This window comes from Oncorhynchus keta, chromosome 35, assembly GCF_023373465.1.
Source record: "Oncorhynchus keta strain PuntledgeMale-10-30-2019 chromosome 35, Oket_V2, whole genome shotgun sequence".
Taxonomy (NCBI): Eukaryota; Metazoa; Chordata; class Actinopteri; order Salmoniformes; family Salmonidae; genus Oncorhynchus; species Oncorhynchus keta.
The window spans coordinates 45,255,370-45,276,622 of NC_068455.1; the positions used below are offsets into that span (position 1 = coordinate 45,255,370).

At 41.2% G+C, this 21,253-nt stretch overlaps 1 protein-coding gene across 1 annotated transcript in view; it reads right to left on the minus strand.

Annotated features, from left to right (window-relative positions):
* Positions 1-215: 215 nt before the first annotated feature.
* Positions 216-21,253, minus strand: part of LOC118369131 (MAM domain-containing glycosylphosphatidylinositol anchor protein 1) — a 377,353-nt gene continuing 356,315 nt past the window's right edge. The window contains exons 18-19 of the mRNA XM_052497083.1: positions 11,216-11,324; positions 216-2,061 (exon numbers count right to left, since the gene is read on the minus strand). Of these exons, the coding sequence (XP_052353043.1) occupies positions 1,967-2,061; positions 11,216-11,324 (204 nt within the window). The 3' untranslated portion in view covers positions 216-1,966. The remainder of the gene's footprint in view (positions 2,062-11,215; positions 11,325-21,253) is intronic.

The window sequence follows — 21,253 nt, forward strand, 5'->3', positions numbered from 1 at the left end:
AGGGCCCTGGGAGTGTGGTGCAAGGAAAATAACCTCCCACCAATTGTCAACAAAGCAAAGGAGCTGGTTGTGGACTTCAGGAAAGAACAAAGGGAGCACCCTCCCATCCACATTGACAGGACCGCAGTGGAGAAGTTCCTGGGTGTACACGTCACTGAAAAACTGAAATGGTCCACCCACACAGACAGTGTGGTGAAGAAGGCGCAACAGCGCCTCTTCAACCTCAGGAGGCTGAGTAAAAAATCCTAACAGACTTTTATAGATGCACAATTGAGAGCATCCTGTCAGGCTGTATCACCGCCTGGTACTGCACCGCCAGCAACCGCAGGACTCTCCAGAGGGTGGCGCGGTCTGCCCGATGCCTCACCGCAGCAAACTACCTGCCCTTCAGGCCACCAAAAGCACCTGATGTCACAAAAAGCCAAAAACATCATCAAGAACAATAACCACCCAAGCCACTGCTTGTTCACTCCGCTATCATCCAGAAGGCGAGGTCAGTACGGGTGCATCAAAGTTGGGACCGAGTAACTGAAAAACAGCTTCTATCTCAAGGCCGTCAGAGTGTTAAATAGCCATCACTAGCACATTAGAGAGTGCTGCCCTATATACATAGATTTGAAATCACTAGTCACTTAAATAATGTTTACATATTGTATATTACTCATCTATTATGTGTATTCTGTATTCTATTCCATTCCACTGTAGCTTAGTCTATGCCGCTCTGACATTGCTTGTCCATATATTTATATATTCTTAATTCCATTCCTTTACATAGATTGGTGTGTATAATACTGCACTGCTGGAGCTAGAAATACAAGCATTTCGCTACACGCTCAATAACATTTGCAAAACACGTGTGACAAATAAATGTTTCGACTTGGTGTTTATATTTTTGTTTAGTATGAACAAGCCCACTGGGTATAGATGCCAGTTCAAATTATAGTTTTTATTTACATTTGCTTGAGTTGTCAACTAATGTGAATTAAACGTGAAATCAACAAAATAATTCCACTTTTGGATTTAGGTTCAAAGTTGGGTAAAAAAATACAAAATGCCCTTACATTGATGACTTTTTGCTAATCCAATTAGTTTTCCAAGTTCATTAAATGTCATCACATTGATTTTGGGAGTTGAAATGACATGGAAATAACATTGATTAAACCAGTTTTTACGCAGTGGGAGATTCGATTTTATCACTGACCGATATGAAAAAAAAGCCTCATGCAGTAAAAGTACTTAAAAAAACACTTCTATGGAAAAGAAAGAAAGAATAGATTGTATAAATTTGTGCTTCTTTAGTTCAGTTTTGTCGTAGCCTGTAAAGTCGTCCATGTCCATGAGTGTTTTTCTTCACTTAAATGTTATCTAAACTTTTGTAATATATATTATATAGAGAAATGTATATGTACAATCTAACGCAGGTCTTACTGCAGCGACTGGTAGAGGAGAGGCAAGTGGGAGCTTCTTTCTTTCTATTTTTCTTTCTCTGTCAGTCAGTCTGCCTTCGTGATGCGGAAGCTACCTAGCACCCAGCCCAAGGAGGCAAGGGGGAGGGTCAAAAACAGGGGGGAGACCACCCCTTCTCTTATTATCCTCTGCCCCTCCCGCCACCCATATTTTTTATTTTGTCCTTTGTCATCTTTGGTAGAGTGTCCGACACTTGTGTCCCAGGAATACAGGGTTGGGAAAGAGTAGATGGAGGTGATGGAAGAGTGAGAGAGTGAAGAGAAGTATGAAGCCGGGTGAGTGTCTGCTGTGAGGGGTTGGATATTGGGTGTCAAAGGTCACAAGGAGATGAGTATGACTGGGGAAAACAGCAGCATAAGACTGTAAAAGTGTGAGTGTGGAAAAGAAGAATGCGAGAGAAGAAATGGTACAAGCTTAGCCAGGGTGGAATGGGAGATATGAAGGATGGATTGGCGATGAAAACAGAAAGGTGGACAGGTGACGCTGTGAGTTGTGCTCATCATCTGTAGAGCAGCAGTAGATAGGAGCAGAGGGCGAAGGTCAGTGAGGCGGCCAATGGTTGCGAGCACAGCACCGGGGCTCCTCCAATCAGAACTGTGGAAAACACAAACAGAACAAACTAAATGGTCGGAGCACAATAGACTATTGACCACAACCAACAAGTCACATTGATTGTTAAGAGTTGAAGCCTTTTGGCATTTAGTTACTGTACAATACTTTTATCTAGTCTAGTAATCCATATGTGAATAAAGTATGAGAGAAATTAAAAATAAAGCCTTATGAGATATTGCAACTCAGTCCCATAGTGTTATGAAGAAAGAACATGTGAGGAGATGTGGTACAAAAACCACATCTGGAACTTTAAAAACCCGAGAGTGAAGTAAAGGCTTTTTATCACTTCAGAGGCAGGATTCACAATGGAGATTGGATGCGTTGTCATAAGTGCTTTGAAGTAGCATCTAAGAGACAATTTACCCATTGATGTCATCATCAAACTGTTTGCCCCTTGTTCGACATGAAGATCTCTACACCAAACCCTTTCAAAGAATAGCTGGAAATTCAAAGCTCATAAGACAGATGATGTACTGTGCTTTTATAAAAATGTATGTCACTGCTTTGTTGGTACTCTGAGTAAGCATAGGGATTCAAAGAAATGTAATCGCAAAGCACCTACAGTTCATGAGACATTTGCAACCCTTCCTCTCCTTTTGTCAGATAGCATGCAAATGCAGATACACACACACACAAACACACACACACGTGCTCTGTGACGCTTGTCGTCTGGGGAAAGAGAGGAGGACCAAAATGCAGCGTGATGATTATCCATTTTAATAGAATACTTTAACAACGAACAAAAAACAATAAACCGAGAAAATGAACGACGACGAAACAGTCCCGTAACGTGAACACAGGAAACAGGAACAATCACCCACAACCCACAATACAAAACAGGCTACCTAAATATGGTTCTCAATCGGGGACAACGATTGACAGCTGCCTCTGATTGAGAACCATACCAGGCCGAACACAGAAATAGAAAATCATAAGACAAACTAACATAGACAACTCACCCAATTCACACCCTGTCCATACTAAAACAAAATACAAAACAAAGGAACTAAGGTCAGAACGTGACAAGCTCTTTATTATTCCCGTCCTCTCCCATAGAGAACAAGTTAAGTAGGGGTCTGCGATTGCTAAAGATCTGGGGCTGTATGTATTTAGTGTCTTAGAGTAAAAGCTCTGATCTAGGATCGGTTTTGCCTTTTAGATCATATGGAGATAACTCTTTTGGGATAGGGGACAGCATTTTCAATTTTGGATGAATAGCGTGCCCAGAGTGAACTGCCCCAGATGCTCTGCCCCAGATGCTAATATATGCATATTATTATTATTATTAGATGGAAAACACAGAAGTTTCTAAAACTGTTTGAATGATGTCTGTGAGTATAACAGAACTCATATGGCAGGTGAAAACCTGAGAAAAATCCAACCAGGAAGTGGGACATCTGAGGTTTGAAGTTTTTCAAAGCTTGGCCTACACAATACACAGTGGGATATCTATAATGTTGCACTTCCTACAGCTTCCACTAGATGTCAACCATCTTTAGAAACTTGAATGAGGATTCTACTATAAAGGAGGGGCTCATGAGACCTGTTGAGTCAGTGGTCTGGCAGAGTGTCTCAGGCTCGTGACGCGCGCTCCCGACAGAGTTACCTCTCGTTCCAGTGCTTTTTTTTCCAGACATAGGAAATCTCCGGTTGGAAGCTTATTGATGTTTTATGTTAAAAACATCTTAAATATTGATTTCATACGTTGTTTGACTTGTTTCTACGACCTGTAAGTGAACTTTTTGAGTTTGTCTGAACGAAGTGCTTGCGCCTCATGAAGAATGAAGATGAATTACTGGGCTGAACACGCTAACAACAAGTGGCTATTTGACAATAAATGATGTTACTTTATGGAACAAATCAGTCATTTATTGTCGAATTGGGATTCCTGGGTGTGCCTTCTGATGAAGATCATCAAAGGTAAGTGAATATTTATGGTGTTATTTCTGACTTCTGTTGACTCCAAAATGGCGGATATTTCTCTGGCTGGATTGGGCTCTGAGTGCCATTCTCAGATTATGCTTTTTCCGTTAAGATTTTTGGAAATCTGACACAGTGGTTGCATTAAATTCTTATGGTATAGGGGACGCTTGCGTCCCACTTGGCCAAAATCCAGGGAAAATGCAGCGCGGCAAGTTCAAATAAAATCATATAAAAATCGAACTTTCATTAAATCACTTATGTGAGATACTAAATTAAAGCTACACTCGTTGTGAATCCAGCCAACATGTCCGATTTTAAAAAGGCTTTTCGGCGTAAGCATAAGACGCTATTATCTGATGATAGCACAACAGTAAACAAAGAGAGTAGCATATTTCAACCCTGCAGGCGCTACACAAAACGCATAAATAAAATATAAAACATGCCTTACCTTTGACGAGCTTCTTTTGTTGCCACTCCAATATGTTCCATAAACATCACAATTGGTCCTTTTGTTCGATGAATTCCGTCCATATATATCCAAAATGTCCATTTATTTGGCGTGTTTGATCCAGAAAAAAGAAGCTTCCAAATTGCGCAACGTCGCTACAAAATATCTCAAAAGTTGCCTGTAAACTTTGCCAAAACATTTCCGACTACTTTTTGTAATAAAACTTTAGGTATTTTTAAATGTAAATAATTTATCAAAATTAAGACGGGTCTATCTGTTTTCAATAGAGGATGATAGGAAACGAACGCTACTTTTCAAGTCTTGCGCACTCTCAACAGCTTTTACCTTTTTCCAAGATGGCCATACTTCATTGCACAAAGGAATAACCTCAACGAAATTTAAAAGACTGGTGACATCCAGTGGAATCGGTAGGAACTGAAAACAAGTGCCTAAGAAATATCGTTTCCCAATGAACAGACAGAGACCTAAAAAAAAAAAAATTCTGAACGGTTAGTCCTCTGGGTTTTGCCTGCTACATAAGTTCTGTTATACTCACAGACATGATTCAAACAGTTTTAGAAACACAGAGTGTTTCCTATCCAAATCTACTAATAATATGCATATCTTATATTCTTGGCATGACTAGCAGGAAGTTGAAATTGGTTACGCTATTTATCCAAAAGTGACAATTCTGCCCACCATACCTTAAGAAGCTAAGGAGAGTCTCTTTAATTCAATGAATAACAATTGTATCTTTTATCAATGTTTTTTATGAGTATTTCTGCAAAAAAATATTTCTGCAGGATGTTTTGGAATCACAACATTACTGCACATACCGCGCCAATGTAAACTGAGATTTTTGGATATAAATATGAACATTATCGAACAAAACATACATGTATTTTGCAACATGATGTCCTATGAGTGTCATCTGATGAAGATCATCAAAGGTTAGTGATTCCTTTTATCTATATTTCTGCTTTTTGTGATTCCTCGCTTTGTCTGGAAAATGGCTGTGTGTTTTTTTTTTGACTTGGCGGTGATCTAACATAATCATATATTGTGCTTTCACTGTAAAGCATTTTTGAAACTGGACACAATGGGTAGATTAACAAGACACTTATCTTTAATTTGCTGTATTGGACTTGTTAATGTGTGAAAGTTACATTTCTAAAACATATTTTTGAATTTCGTGCGCTGCCTTTTCAGCGGAGGGGTCCACTAGCGGAACGCCTACCCTAGAAAGGACAAGGAGAGGAGGGGCTTGATCCTAGATCAGCATTCATACTCTAATTTTTTTAAATTGTGTTTGGTATAGTAATGGCTGCTTACAGTAATGGCGTAATGGAGAGAATGGCTGCCGTTTTATTGGCTCTTAACCAACCGTGGTATTTTGTTTAACTTATTTTGTACATAATGTTGCTGCTACCGTCTCGTATGTCTGAAAAGAGCTTCTGGACATCAGAACATTGATTACTTACCTTGTATTGGACAAATACATTTTCTTTAATGAATCCGACAGGAGGGATATACTCCAGACACCCGAATAGGCCCTCATCCCCGTCATTCGCAGGAGAAAGAAGCTGAGATTTTGAGGAAGGAGATTGGGGTGCCTTGTGAGGATCAGGCGTGTAGTGGATAATATGTTTTTGCCATTCGTATAGTTAGCCAATGGACAACCACTGGAAAATAACTGGGACGAACTAAAAGCATGTATATTCAACCAAAGGGACATTAAAAACTGTAATATCTTATGTTTCACCGATTTGTGGCTGAACGACGACATTAATAACATACAGCTGGTGGCTTATATGCTCTATCGGCAGGATCGAACAGCAGCCTCTGGTAATACAAGGGGTGGCGGCCATTGTATATTTTTAAACAACAGCTGGTACACGATATCTAAGCAAGTCTCGAGGTTTTGCTCGCCTGAGGTAGAGTATCTCATGATAAGCTGTAGACCACACTATCTACCAAGAGTGTTTTCATCTGTATTTTTCGTAGCTGTCTACATACCACCACAGACCGATGCTGTAACTAAGACCGTACTCAATGAGCTGTAAGAAAACAGGAAAACACTCACGCAGGGAATTTTAATGCAGGGAAACTCAAATCAGATTTACATAATTTCTATCAGCATGTTAAATGTGAAACTAGAGGGAAAAAAAACTGTAGACCACCTTTGCTGCATACACAGAGACACGTACTAAGCTCTCCCTCACCCTCCATTTGGCAAATCTGACCATAATTCTATACTCCTGATTCCTGCTTATAAGCAAAAACTAAAGAAGGAAGCACCAGTGACTCGGTCAATAACAAAATGGTCAGATGAAGCAGAAGCTAAACTACTGGACGGTTTTGCTAGCACAGACTGGAATATGCTCCAGGATTCTTCTGATGGTATTGAGCAGTACACCACATCAGTCACTGGCTTCATCAATAAGTGCATTGATGATGTCGTCCCCACAGTGACTGTACATACATACCCCAACCAGAAGCCATGGTTTACAGGCAACATCAGCACTGAGCTAAAGGGTAGAGTTGCCGCTTTCAAGGAGCGGGACTCTAACCCGGAAGCTGATAAGAAATCCCGCTATGCCCTCCGACGAACCATCAAACAGGAAAAGCTTCAATACAGGACAAAGATCGAAACGTACTACACTGGCTCCGATGCTCGTCAGATGTGGCAGGGATTGCAAACTAATACAGACTAAAAAGGAAAGCACAGCCAAGAGCTGCCCAGTGACACGATCCTACCAGATGAGCTAAATAACTTCTATGCTCGCTTCGAGGCAAATAACACTGAAACATGCATGAGAGCATCAGGTGTTCTAACTGTGTGTTCACGCTCTCTGCAGCTGACGTGAGTAAGACCTTTAAACAGGTCAACATTCACAAGGACGCTGGGCCAAACGGATTACCAGGACGTGTACTGCGAGCAGGCGCTAACCAACTTGCAAGTGTCCTCACTGACATTTGCAACCTCTACCTGTCTGAGTCTGAAATATCAACATGTTTCAAGCAGACCACCATGGTCCCTGTGCCCAAGAACACTAAGGTAAATGGCCTAAATGACTACCAACCCGTAGCACTCACGTCTGTAACCATGAAGTGCTTTCAAAGTCTGGTCATGGCTCACATCAACATCATTATCCCAGAAACCCCAGACCGACTCCAATTTACATTCCACCCCAACAGATCCACAGTTTATGCAATCTATATTGCATTTCACAGTGCCCTTTCACACCTGCAAAAAAGGAACAACTATGTGAGAATGCTATTCATTGACTACAGGTTAGCGTTCAACACCATAGTGGCCTCAAAGCTCATCACTAAGCTAAGGACCCTGGGACTTAACACCTCCCTCTGCAACTGGATCCTAGACTTCCTGACGGGCTGCCCCTGGTGGTAATGGTAGGTAACATCACATCTTCCATGCTGATCTTCAACACGGGGGCCCCTCAGGGCTGCGTGCTCATTCCCCTCCTGTACTCCCTGTTCACTCATGACTGCACGGCCAGGCACAACTCCAAAAACATCATTAAGTTTGCCGATGACAGAACAGTGGTGGGCCTGATCCCCGACGAGACAGCCTATAGGGAGGAGGTCAGAGACCTGACTGCGTGGTGCAAGGACAACATCCTCTCAATATGATCAAGACAAAGGAGATTATTGTGGACTACAGGAAAAGGAGACACGAGCACGTCCCCATTCTCATCGACGGGGCTGTAGTGGAGGAGGTTGGCGTCCACATCACCACCAAACTAACATGGTCCAAGCACACCAAGACAGGCGATTAGGCATGGCTGTGTGAGATCAGGGCCTGTGCAGGCCAGTCCAACACAATCTTGACAAACCATCATATGGACCACCATTGTCAAACTAACATGGTCCAAGCACACCAAGACAGGCCCAAAAAATTGTCAAAGACCCCAGCCAACCAAGTCATAGACTGTTCTCTCTGCTATCGCACGGCAAGCGGTACCGGAGCAACAAATCTAGGTCCCAAAGGCTCCTTAGCAACTTCCCATGCCATAAGACTGCTGAACAATTAATCAAATGGCTACCAGGACTATTTGCATTGACCTTTCCTCCTTTTTTTTTTACACTACTGCTACTCAAATAGGAGCAAGGAAAACCGCTGGTTGGCTTGGCAAACAAGACAAACTGGCACAGAGAGACAGGAAACAAAGGGATATATACATTGGGGATAATAAGCGACACCTGGGGGGGGGGGAGACAATTTCAAGGACAGGTGAACCATATCAGGCTGTGACAGTGTCATGGTGTTTTTTTTTCAGATTGTGGGGGCTGTTTTGTTAGACTTCTGTGTGGCTTTTGACATTATTGATCATAGTCTGCTGTTGGAAAAAAGTATGTGTTATGGCTTTACACCCCGTGCTATAGTGTGGATAAAGAGTTACCTGTCTAACAGAACACAGAGGGAGTTCTTTAATGGAAGCCTCTCCAACATAATCCAGGTAGAATCAGAAATTACCCAGGGCAGCTGTCTAGGCCCATTACTTTTTTCAATCTTTACTAATGAATTGCCACTGGCTTTGAAAAAAGTGTATGTGGATGACTCACACTGTACATGTCAGCTACTACAGCGACTGAAATGACTGCAACACTTACAAAGAGTTAGTTTCAGAGTGGGTTGTAAGGAATAAGTTAGTCCTAAATATTACCCACATATATCATTCTTCATTGTTGCGTCTGCTTATACATACAGGTTGCCCAGGTGTGTGGGCTGCATCTTTCCTCTACCCAATCTCTTCTATCCAATAATAACTAATCTGTCTCAGCTAATCTATCTGGGCTCCTGAGCGGCACAGAGGTCTAAGGCACTGAATATCTGTGCAAGTGGTGTCACTACAGTCCCTGGTTGAAATCCAGTCTGTATCACATCTTTCTGTGATTGGGAGTCCCATAGGGCAGTGCACAATTGGCCCAGTGTCATCTGGGTTTGGCTGGGGTAGGCCGTCATTGTAATTAAGAATTTGTTCTGAACTGACTTGCCAAGTAAAAATATAAAAAAATAAAGAAAATAGCTGCACCACTGCGTCAATCACACGGGCTAGCGTAGCCTAGTTTCCTGTTTACACCCTCCATCAATAATTCACTGTATTCCTTTAGGATCCCTGCTATAACTCCTTTCTTCCCCACTAGCCCTCGTCTCTTTCGCTGCTATCTCAGATGAGGTGTTTTGTGGGAGGTAGAGTGGTTTTCTCGTGAATTATTTACTGACCCACCGATGTCTCTTGATTTGTTTGGGTTTTCTTGGCCTGTTGCTTTCGGTTAGGAAGGCATCCAATGCACAGAGATTTGTAATGTGTTGGATAGTCAGGTCGCTCACCTCCCCATTTGATCTGTGGGGAAATGCATGTGCCTTCAGCTATGTTGGGCACACCCATAAGTGTTGAAAATATTAACGTGGGCACCCTCATGAGTGGTAAAAATACACAGATATCAACACTGTACCAGACCACTTTCTTTCCCAAATTATAGTCTACAGTATGTCTAACTTGATCCCTCGATATTGTGATAGTGCAGTAGCTTTATCTTTTATAATTTACTATTTCCCAAGATCCCCCATTCATTTACAAATAAAATGTTAATGGTTCTCTCTCTATTTCCCAGACTGCGCTTGAGGTCAGGGGCAGCTTCAAATCAGTTTAGTGCCAGCTTGATTCAATCACTGTGGTCAGTGGTGGTCAACGGACACAAGAATACATTGACAGTGAGAGCTTTCTCACTTACAGGTAAATAATTGTCAATAGAAGCCATCGTGTGGAGTTGTTCAATTGTGGCTGCCTATACATTGGGCTATTAAGAGCTCTTTCAATTATGGTTAGTGCTTTGGTCAGGGCTGTATGAAGCCTGGTGTGGGTAGCATGGAGGAATCCTATAGCAGTGTCAATGAAGGTCAAGGCGCATTGTGCCTTGCTACACTAAAAAAATGCTAGGTTAAAAGCTACCCAGTTTTGGGTAAATAGTGGACAGAACACACTTTGGGTTATTTTTTAACTAGCCAGTCAGGTCACTGAGCTATGCACCACTGGGTCAGATCATAAGACTGGAGGTGTGTTTTAGTAGGGGCGTGGCTTTTAGATTATTATTTTTGGCCACCTGTGAGATTAAATGTCGTTCCGGTTAATCTGTTCTGTTGTACTGCCAACAAGTGTTATGGTTGAGTGCTGCCATTTTTGATGCCCCATTGGGGGCAGCTCTCCCCCCCACTACTATTTTTATGTCACATGTCTTCTGCAATCAGTTCTCCTCACTTCATCTTTCTTAATCTCTTGCTCTCTCGCCTTCTCTCTAACGCCTTAAATATCTCTCCTCATTAATATCATTCTGCCACCATTTTCCATTATTAGGGTCTCTGCTCTCTGGTTAACTAAATTCCCTCCTTCTATCCCTCGGTCTCTGGTTTCCCCAAATCTTAAGAAATTTGTAAATTCATCCACCTGCTGCAGAAAGCGTTTATTTATTGCATATTACATTTTCAAAGTAACCATCCAGCATAGAGTATAGCTTTGGAAAAAGGCCAGCGTCTGTGAAAGGGCAAGATCTCGACAATGTTTTTGTGAAACTGAACAATTCTTTCCTTTTACTGTGTTTGGTTTGTAATGGTGAGAATGTGATAGACTGTGTCTGCCTTTAGTGAATTGGTGAGATTAATAGACAGATTTTGACCTAAGATCTGCGTCAAGGGGCAACTTCCCCCTACACCTACAGTAATATTGTGACATACATACATACCTGTGTTGGAAACGGAATTCTCCTGCTTGCATTTCCCTTTGGTGACTGATACATCATCGATGGCAATGTCCCCTTCGTAGCCCGATCCCCGAATGGCCTGAAACACCACCTGGACAGGGAAAGAGAAAAACAGACTTTAAAAAGGGAATAACTTGGCTTTCCATAGAAAATTCACTTCCACTTGCATTGCCAATACCACCAAAGTATTGTGCCAAATGGCTGCCAAGAGTGACATAGACCTACAAGTGATTTACCACTCAGAATATTGTTTTTATTTAAACCTTTTTTTTTATTTTATTTTGTCACTTAGAGCGTATTCCATTTGGAGAAAAAAGGAAACCACACCAACCACCACAGCAACAACAAGGAGAGTACACATTCATCCATAATATCATTCACCTCAGACTGGTGGGTAATCTATTCTTAATTCTCTTAATGAGAAAACAAAAAAGGGATACAGCATATCCATGGCGAATGATTGCGGAATATTGAGTGTGAGGCAACGGGCATTCATTAATGTTAGTGTATACTCTGGCTCGTGTGTGTTAGAGTGCCTTGATATTTCTGTGCGTGTCCATTTCTTAACTTTTCATTGCTGTGAGTGTATGCTTATTATGGTTGCATCCCTACAGGTTGCAATTAAGGTACTACAGGACAACCCCCGCCACGCGTACTTGTCCATATAAGGACAAGACGCCACACAGCCTCTTGACCCACAGTTGACCAGGGGCTCATCAACTACCAGCTCTCTGACCACTCTCTCTTTCTTCCAATTTAGCACAAAGGTGTATGGTGCGGCTCTCTCGCTGCTATTCTCTAATTGAATCCCAGAATACACTCCTTGGAACGAGGGACTCCTTTGAATAAATAAAGAATGCCTGGAGAGGAGGTTTTGACAGGGATGGAGGGAGTGAAGGGGTGAGACTCTGATAGATGTGACTGGTCTACTCATTTGCGAGGGATCTTTATTTGATTTGTCCGCGAGGTGGAAGAAGGGCAGAGGGGTGGCTAGGCTAATTGGCCAAAGGGCCGTGGTGGGCGGACAGGTGGTGTTGAGGAAAAGAGCCCATTCACACAATGTCCAATTATACTCAATGGTATTAGTCACACTGCTATAAATGCACACGAACACACACACACCTTACAAACCTTTGTCCATGTGTGTGTGTGTTTGTGTGTCTAGTCGGCCAGGTCTTGCTATTCATTTTTATTCATGTATTCACTTCCATAGCTCTTTCGAGTAAATCCCCTCATCTAATAGGCAGAGGCAATGCTGCCGACAGTACAAGTCTGATTTATTATAGGGCAGACAAGCCTTACTGGGGGCTCTGACACACACAAACACACACACAGAAACACATGCACGCACACACGCAAACACACATAAACACACACGCACTATGGCTACAAGAGAGAGAGCAAGAGAGGTGAAATTGAGAGGATTGAGAGAGACATAAGTGTGAAGAGAGAGGGAGAGGATTGAGAGGGAAGAGAAATAGAGAGATAGGAAGAGAGCTACCAAGGCCCCATGAATTAAACAGCTATAAAGGTGTGTGTGTGTGTGTGTGTATGTGTGTGTGTGTGTGTGTGTGTGTGTGTGTGTGTGTGTGTGTGTGTGTGTGTGTGTGTGTGTGTGTGTGTGTGTGTGTGTGTGTGTGTGTGTGTGTGTGTGTGTGTGTGTGTGTGTGTGTGTGTGCGCGCGCGCGCGCACATGTCTGTCTTTGTGCATGTATGTATGTCTTTGTGCACGTGTGTGTGTCTTTGTGCACGTGTGTATGTCTTTGTGCACGTGTGTGTGTCCATGTGGTGTGTGGTTGTTATTGATGTGTGTGATTTATCTTTGTAAAGATTGGGGTATCTGCGTGAGATTTTGAAAGCTTGTGTAAACATCTGTAAGTGGGGCTGTGTGTGTGTCTGTCTAAATTACTATGCTCTCCTCACTTTGTTTTCTCCTGCTGGAAGGGATACATTTGTAGCAGTAGAACAGGGCTGTCCCTAAAGTCTGGCTCAGATCCCTATGACACACACCCACAGGCGCACACACACAGGCTTGAGGGCATGCAGATACATGCACACTTTACACACGTGCATGCACAGCAAATTTGCAAGTGTTGGTGTTAAGGTAAAAAGTGTTGTGAGTGTTATAACTGAGTGTTGATTCCAGTGGGGTTAACACCAGCGGGATTAACATTTTCACCATGTGGCTACCAAAATAAGTGTTATTTTATTCACAATGAAATCAACACTGCGTGGTTTTGTTGTATTTCAGTCAACTCCCTCAGAGTGAAAAAGACATGAGGGTCCTCATTATCATTCCTCCATGAATGCTTTGTTGCAGGTTGAGGTTAAGAATAGTTTGTTCAAGTATCTATGTTTCTGCATGCACATTGATTTACTATACAAAGAAACTCTTCTAAACTAATCCAATCTGGAATAGTGAAGGGTCGTTCGCAAACGAACAGCTCTTTTTGAACAGATCTTTTTGATGAATCACATCAGTGAAAGACCCGTACATTTGGATACTCCTACTACTGCTTTCTGAGCTCAAAACAAACGTTTTCTGCACATAAGTTACAAAATAACTTTCTACAGAGGGTGAATTCTCACTGCAGAAACAATAAATAGCATGGAGAGTGCGTCTGGACCGTGCTGATTTTTTCATTGTGCAAAATAAGGGGCATAATTGTGAGAATGTCTAATAATTTGGCCAGGTAAAAATGTATTTGAACAACATTTCATGATCTGCCTACCTTTTGGGATATACATTGGTTCTAGGTCGATTTTTAAGCATTATTAACGAAGAGCTGTTTGGGAGCCACTCTTTTACGTGAATGTAGCAAAATGATTCGGCTCACAGAAAAGACTCATCACTAATCTGTAAGGGGTTGAACTTATTGCACCCTTTTTAGAGATGGATGTTCCAGTTTAGATGGTTTAGGTAGTATTGTTTGTCAAGTCCTTGACCATAGTAATCATTCTGAATGCATGTTGTGGGTGATAAATGATTCCAATTGTTTGATATTGTTAGCAGTTGATGTTATTCTTTAATAACACACACCCCAAAGCAAATCAGGGGGAGGAAAAATTGGTTTATTCAAATAGGACAAATCACTCCCCTGTTCTCAGTGATTCTCTCCTGTGATTCTCTCCACAGAACAAACGGACAGGATGTAGTTCATAACCCAGCCCCAGCCTGTGGTTGACCAATTAGAATTTCTTGCAATAAAACTGGGCCAAATAATTATCTCTACTATTATTCTGACATTTCACACTCTTGAAATAAAGTGGTGATCCTAACTGACATAAAACAGGGAATTTTTACTTGGATTAAATGTCAGGAATTGTTAAAAACTGAGTTCAAATGTATTTGGCTAAGCTGTATGTAAACTTCCGACTTCAACTGTAGATTTCCCTATGTAAACGTCCTGATTTTCAGGAAAAAGTTGGACATTTCACCTAGATATCCCAAATATGATGACTGCGGTGTACAACATAGAAGTTTATCAGGTTCTGATCATATTACTATGCTTTTTCACCTGAGATTGGCCCCTGATTGCTAATCAATCAGTTCTTCATTCTACAGGCTCTGCTTTGTCATCAAAATGGACAACCTTGCAATGAGTGGCATGTATCCATCGTGATTTTCCCTGGACTGTTACTGCTGACCTCGTTAGAAGCTAAACTTGATAAAGACCTTCCCATTTTGGCCCTAATGTATCAATTATTTTGGCCCTAATGCCACTGTCCTGGTACTACGTCATGCCCCCCCCTCGGGAGTTATTCCCCACACCTCTTTTACTTGTCTGTCTGCTTACCCTACTGCATTGTATGCAATAGTTAAGCACATTGTCCATTGTAGTAACTGCCCATGCCCAGCCTAACTTCCTCATACCCTCCTCCACAATGCTTGAACCATCTGTGTGTAAAATAAACTCATGGTTCACCAACGGATGACTCTTAATAAACCCATCAAGGAGCGGATCCAAAAACAACTCAACAGTCATGTTCAAGTAATGGGGTCTCTGTGGGAAGCATCAGAGTAGCTGGATTACATGGTGTGCCACATCACCTTCCCTTCAGAAATGTTCATGTAGAGTCAAGTTGCATAAGGCCTAAAATAGGTCGTTTAAATGAGCCTATCCACACCCTTGCATCAATCTTCAATGGACCAATAGAAATTGATAATGGTTCGGTCTGTTTCATAGCTGTGTCCCCCCCCCACTCCTGGGCAATACAGTGACTTCAGCCCCAGTACCTACTAAAACATCTACTGCAAAGTTGTTAACCATCATGTTCACATATATTCCATCCGATTTCATATGTACACCAGCTGAGATGGGACGTAAGAGGGGTCTATTAGTTTCCCTCAACAGCATCCAGCAAACTCTGCTGCTGAGCCAGAGAGAGCTTCTTAAATTTCTGCATCAACGTTGTGTCATTGGGGCTGTTGTCTTGATTCCATTTTCCCTTAGACGAACTGTGCTTCTCCTGGCCATTCCTCATAGAAACATGTTTTATTTTCTGAAATTCTCATTGCCGGTGACCAGAAATAACGCAATAATGACATTCACCAGATTTATTTTTTGCTGAACTAATAATGTTGTTGGTTTCACTCGGAACCTGCACAACTCTGAACATTTATCCAACTGTTTTGGATATGCTGATTTTTGTGTGATTACTGTCACTAGAGGTTTGTCTTTACTTACTTTTACAGCATGTGTTCTGGTTGGCCTAAGACATCGTTTGTCACTGCTGTCAGTATCTGTTGACTCAAAGCCAGGCAGTGCTGACCAGATGTTTGAAACCCGGTCATCCTTGCGCAACTCAGCCTGAGGGTAGATTGAGGGAACAAAGGGTCCTCCACATGTTGGAACCAAGTCTGTTTTTACAACCCTTGCCTGTAATTGTTGAATTTCTTCATTTATGGTTTTGATCTGTTCACCAAGAGTTTTGAAACTTTCCTCATCCTTCTTCATTGCCCTGTCATGATTCTCCAGAAATAATTTATCATCCCTTTTTCTTACTTTGGTTAAAACAGTTAAAGTCAATCGTGTCTTTGTCAACAATGATGAAATATTTATTTATTTCCAATTGCCTACACTTCTCTACTTTGAAATGTCTCCTGACCCCTCCTGTCTCAGCCTCCAGTATTTATGCTACAGTAGTTTGTGTCGGGGGGCTAGGGTCAGTTGTTATGTCTGGAGTACTTCTCCTGTCTTATTCGGTGTCCTGTGTGAATTTAAGTGTGCTCTCTCTAATTCTCTCTTTCTCTCTTTCTTTTCTCTCTCTCGGAGGACCTGAGCCCTAGGACCATGCCTCAGGACTACCTGACATGATGACTCCTTGCTGTCCCCAGTCCACCTGGCCATGCTGCTGCTCCAGTTTAAACTATTCTGCCTCATTATTATTGGACCATGCTGGTCATTTATGAACATTTGAACATCTTGGCCATGTTCTGTTATAATCTCCACCCGGCACAGCCAGAAGAGGACTGGCCACCCCACATAGCCTGGTTTCTTCCTAGGTTTTGGCCTTTCTAGGGAGTTTTACCTAGCCACCGTGCTTCTACACCTGCATTGCTTGCTGTTTGGGGTTTTAGGCTGGGTTTCTGTACAGCACATTGAGATATCAGCTGATGTACGAAGGACTATATAAATAAATTTGATTTGAAATGGTTCTTCATATGCCTAGACAGTGAATTTACAATCTCTTTTATGCTCATATTCAGAGGAGCTGTTCCGTCCTTTTCCAGAGTGGTTTTCCCACTTAACAATGGCATTATATTAACTTCAAAAGTTGTATAATATATATCTATGTTTGTATATTTATTTAACCACAAATATATATATATACATATATATATACATACATACACACATACACACACTAAAGGTCAGAAGTTTTAGAACACCTACTCAATCCAGGGTTTGTCTTTATTGATTATATTTTCTACATTGTCGAATAGTGATACATCAACACTATGAAATAACACGTATGGAATCATGTAAACTCAGCAAAAAAAGGAAATGTCCTCTCACTGTCAACTGCAATTATTTTCAGCAAACTTAACATTTGTAAATATTTGTATGTACATAACAAGATTCAACAACTCAGACATAAACATGTGACTAACAGAAATTTAACAATGTGTTCCTGAAAAAAGGGGGGGTCAAAATCATAAGTAACAGTCGGTATCTGGTGTGGCCACCAGCTGCATTAAGTACTGCAGTGCATCTCCTCCTCATGGACTGCACCAGATTTGCCAGTTCTTGCTGTGAGATGTTACCCCACTCTTCCACCAAGGCACCTGCAAGTTTCTGGAAATTTCTGGGGGGGAATGGCCCTAGCTCTCACCCTCCGATCCAACAGGTCCCTGGGAAGTCTCTTTATATCCAAAAACCTCTGTTTTGTTTGCGTGTTTTGTTCTGTAATGCACAGGCTCAAATGCAGTCACAACAGGCAGACGAAAAATCCATAAAGTTCGTAGAAACGTGTCAAACAATGTTTATAATCAAATCCTCAGGTTGTTTTTATCCTAAATAATTGATCATATTTGAACCGGAGAATAACGTTGTCAATATAAAAGGTAAACAAGAAAGGCGCACTCTCGGTCTCGCGCTTTAAAAAGCTCTGTGACAATGTGGTGTAAACTCATTCAGAGTGCTCTTACTCCCTCATTTTCAGAATACAAGCCTGAAACAAGTTCTAAAGACTGTTGACATCTAGTGGAAGCCATAGGAAGTGCAATTTGACTCCTAAGGCAATGGATACTGTAATGGCATGTAATAGAATACTACAAACATAAAAATATCCCACTTCCTGGATGGATTTTTCACAGGTCTTCACCTGCCAAATCAGTTCTGTTATACTCAGACATTATTTTAACAGTTTCGGAAACTTTAGAGTGGTTTCTATCCAAATCTACCAATTATATGCATATCCTAGCTTCTGGGCCTGAGTAACAGTCAACTTAGTGTTTGTAAACTTCTGACCAACTGGAATTGTGATATACTAAATTATAAGTGAAATAATCTGCCTGTAAACAATTGTTGGAAAAGGTACTTGTGTCATGCACAAAGTAATGTCCGAACCGACTTGCCAAAACTATAGTGTGTTAACAAGAAAATATACAAGTTTCAATGACTCCAACCTAAGTGCATGTAACATGTAAACTTCCGACTTCAACTGTACATATCACTTATTGCATGCACTACATTTTTAACCTGATTTGGTTCTTTTAAAATTATATTGGTCTAGGTTCACCCAGCAATTATGCCATTAATCAGGAGATTAAGAGTTGACTCCCAAAGTGTGGGTTGTGCTCAGCCTTCTGTCTTTCCACTGGATCAACACACAGTTGATACATTCTTCTCATTGTTGTTGAGACCAATGCATCCGGGTCAAGGTACCAAATGTTAGCAGTTGATGTTATTCTTTAATAACACAGACCCCAAGGCAAATCAGGGGGAGGAAAATTGGTTTATGCAAATGGAACAAATCATGCTTGGAAATAGATGGTCATTCTCCCTTGTCCTCAGTGATTCTCTCTTAGTGATTCTCAGGATGTAGTTCATAACCCAGCCCTAGCCTGTGGTTGACCAATTAGAATTTCTTGCAATAAAACTGGGCCACTGGCCAAATAACAAGTATTCTATTTCAAACTCAATATATAGAATTATTCATCCCATGTCTCTGCATTAATCCCCTGTTAAAGAAAGAAACACTATTTCCCTTGATCGTTAGTACTGTATTGACCTCTCATCCTCTGTCTCTGCGTTGTGTATTTATCTTCAAAATATTATATTAATATTCTCCCACTGGCTGGATTCCCATAGGCATTACCAATCACTTCACAAAATAATATGTCTTATTCCCTAACACTAAAAAAGAGAAACAGCATCAAATCTAACAAAGTGTTAATTTATTAGGGACCAACACTCGTTTGTGAACACTTAGTTTAACACTATTTCGTTGGGTCACATATCACATATCATTGTATTTGTATTTATTCAGGATCCTGGGGTCCTGCAAAGGCAAAAACATTACAATACATTTACAGATTTCACAACACACTGTGTGCCCTCAGGGCCTTATTCCACCACTACCACATATATACAGTACAAAATCCATGTGTACGTGTGTGTGCATAGTGCATATGCTATCATGTGTGTGTGAATGCACCTATGTTTGTGTTGCTTCACTGCCCTCGCTGTTCCATAAGGTTTTTTAAATCAAATTTAACTGCTTGCATGAGTTACTTTATGTGGAATATAGTTCCATGTAGTAATGGCTCTATTTAGAACTGTGCACCTCCCATAGACATTTCTGACATGGGAACTGTGAAGAGACGTCTTGTGGGGTATGCATGGGGTCTGAGCCGTTCAAACAGACAGCTCGGTGCATTCAACATGTCGTAAATACAAGCAGTGATGAAGTCAATCTCTCCTCCACTTTGAGCCATGAGATATTGACATATATGTTATTAATATTTGCTATCTGTGTACATTCAAGGGTCAGCTGTGCTGCCCTGTCCTGAACCAACTGCAATTTTCCTAAGCCCTTTTTTGTGGCACCTCACCACAAGACTGAAAAGTAGTCCAAATGCGACAAAACTAGGGCCTGTAGGACCTGCCTTGCTGACAGTGCTGTCAAGAAGATAGAGCAGCAACTTATCATAGACATACTTCTCTCCATCTTAGCTACTGTTGTATCAATATGTTTTGACCATGACCGTTTACAATCAGTTTACAAGATTTAGTTGAGGTTTAGTGAATGATTTGTCCCAAATACAATGCTTTAAGTTTTAGAAATATTTAAGACTAACTTATTCCTTGCCACCCACTCTGAAACTAACTGCAACTCTTTAAGTGTTGCAGTCATTTCAGTTGCTGTAGTAGCTGACATGTATAGTGTTGAGTCATCCACATGCATAGACACTCTGGCATTCCTCAAACCCAGTGGCAATTCATTATTAAAGATTGAAAAATGTAATGGGCCTATGACAGCTGCCCTGGGGAATTCCTGATTCTACCTGGGTTATGTTTGAGAGGCTTCCATTAAAGAACACCCTCTGTGTTCTGATAGACAGGTAACTCCACAATATAGCAGGGGGTGTAAAGCCATAACACATACGTTTTACCAGCAGCAGACTATGATCGATAATGTCAAAGGCCGCACTGAAGTCTCACAAAACAGCCCCCACAATCTTTTTATCATCAATTTATCTCAACAAATCATTCATTTATGTAAGTGCTTTGCTAGTTGAATGTCCTCCTCTCTGCTGAAAGTTTGTTGTCAATTTCTTCACTGTAAAATAGCATTGTATCTGGTCAAACATAATTTTTTCCAAAATTATATTTAGGGTTGGTAACAGGCTGTTTGATCAGTTATATCAGCCAGTAAATGGTTTTTTACTCTTCTTAGGTAGTGGAATGACTTTTGCTTCCCTCCAAGCCTGCGGGCACACACTTTCTCTAGTAGATTTCAATTGAAGATGTGGCAAATAGGAGTGGCACTATCATCCACTATTATCCTCAGTAATTTTCCATCCAAGTTGTCAGACGTTGCTTGTCATTGTTGATAGACATTTTTTTCACTTTACAGAATTTAAAATTACTATGCTTGTCTTTCATAATTTGGACAGATATACTTGGATGTGTAGTGTCAGCATTTGTTGCTGGCATGTTATGCCTAAATTTGCTAAACTTGCCATTGAAAAAATCATTAAAGTAGTTGGCAATATCAGTTGGTTTTGTGATGAATGTATCACGTATCATACCATTTTTCAATTCCTCATCAATCCATGGGATTTAACAGCTTTTACAGTCATTTTCTTATTGGGTGCATGCTTATTAGCAACTGGAATAAGCAATTTCATAAATGTGTCAAGTGCAGCGTCTGTTTGCTACAAAATGTATTATCATCTCCCTATCAGGCCACAGTATGCTGTGACATGGGCCTGGATGGTGAAACACATCTTCTGCTGCCTGAATACTGGGGCCTTCAGTGCTACCGGAAGCAACGGCCTTACCTGGGAGC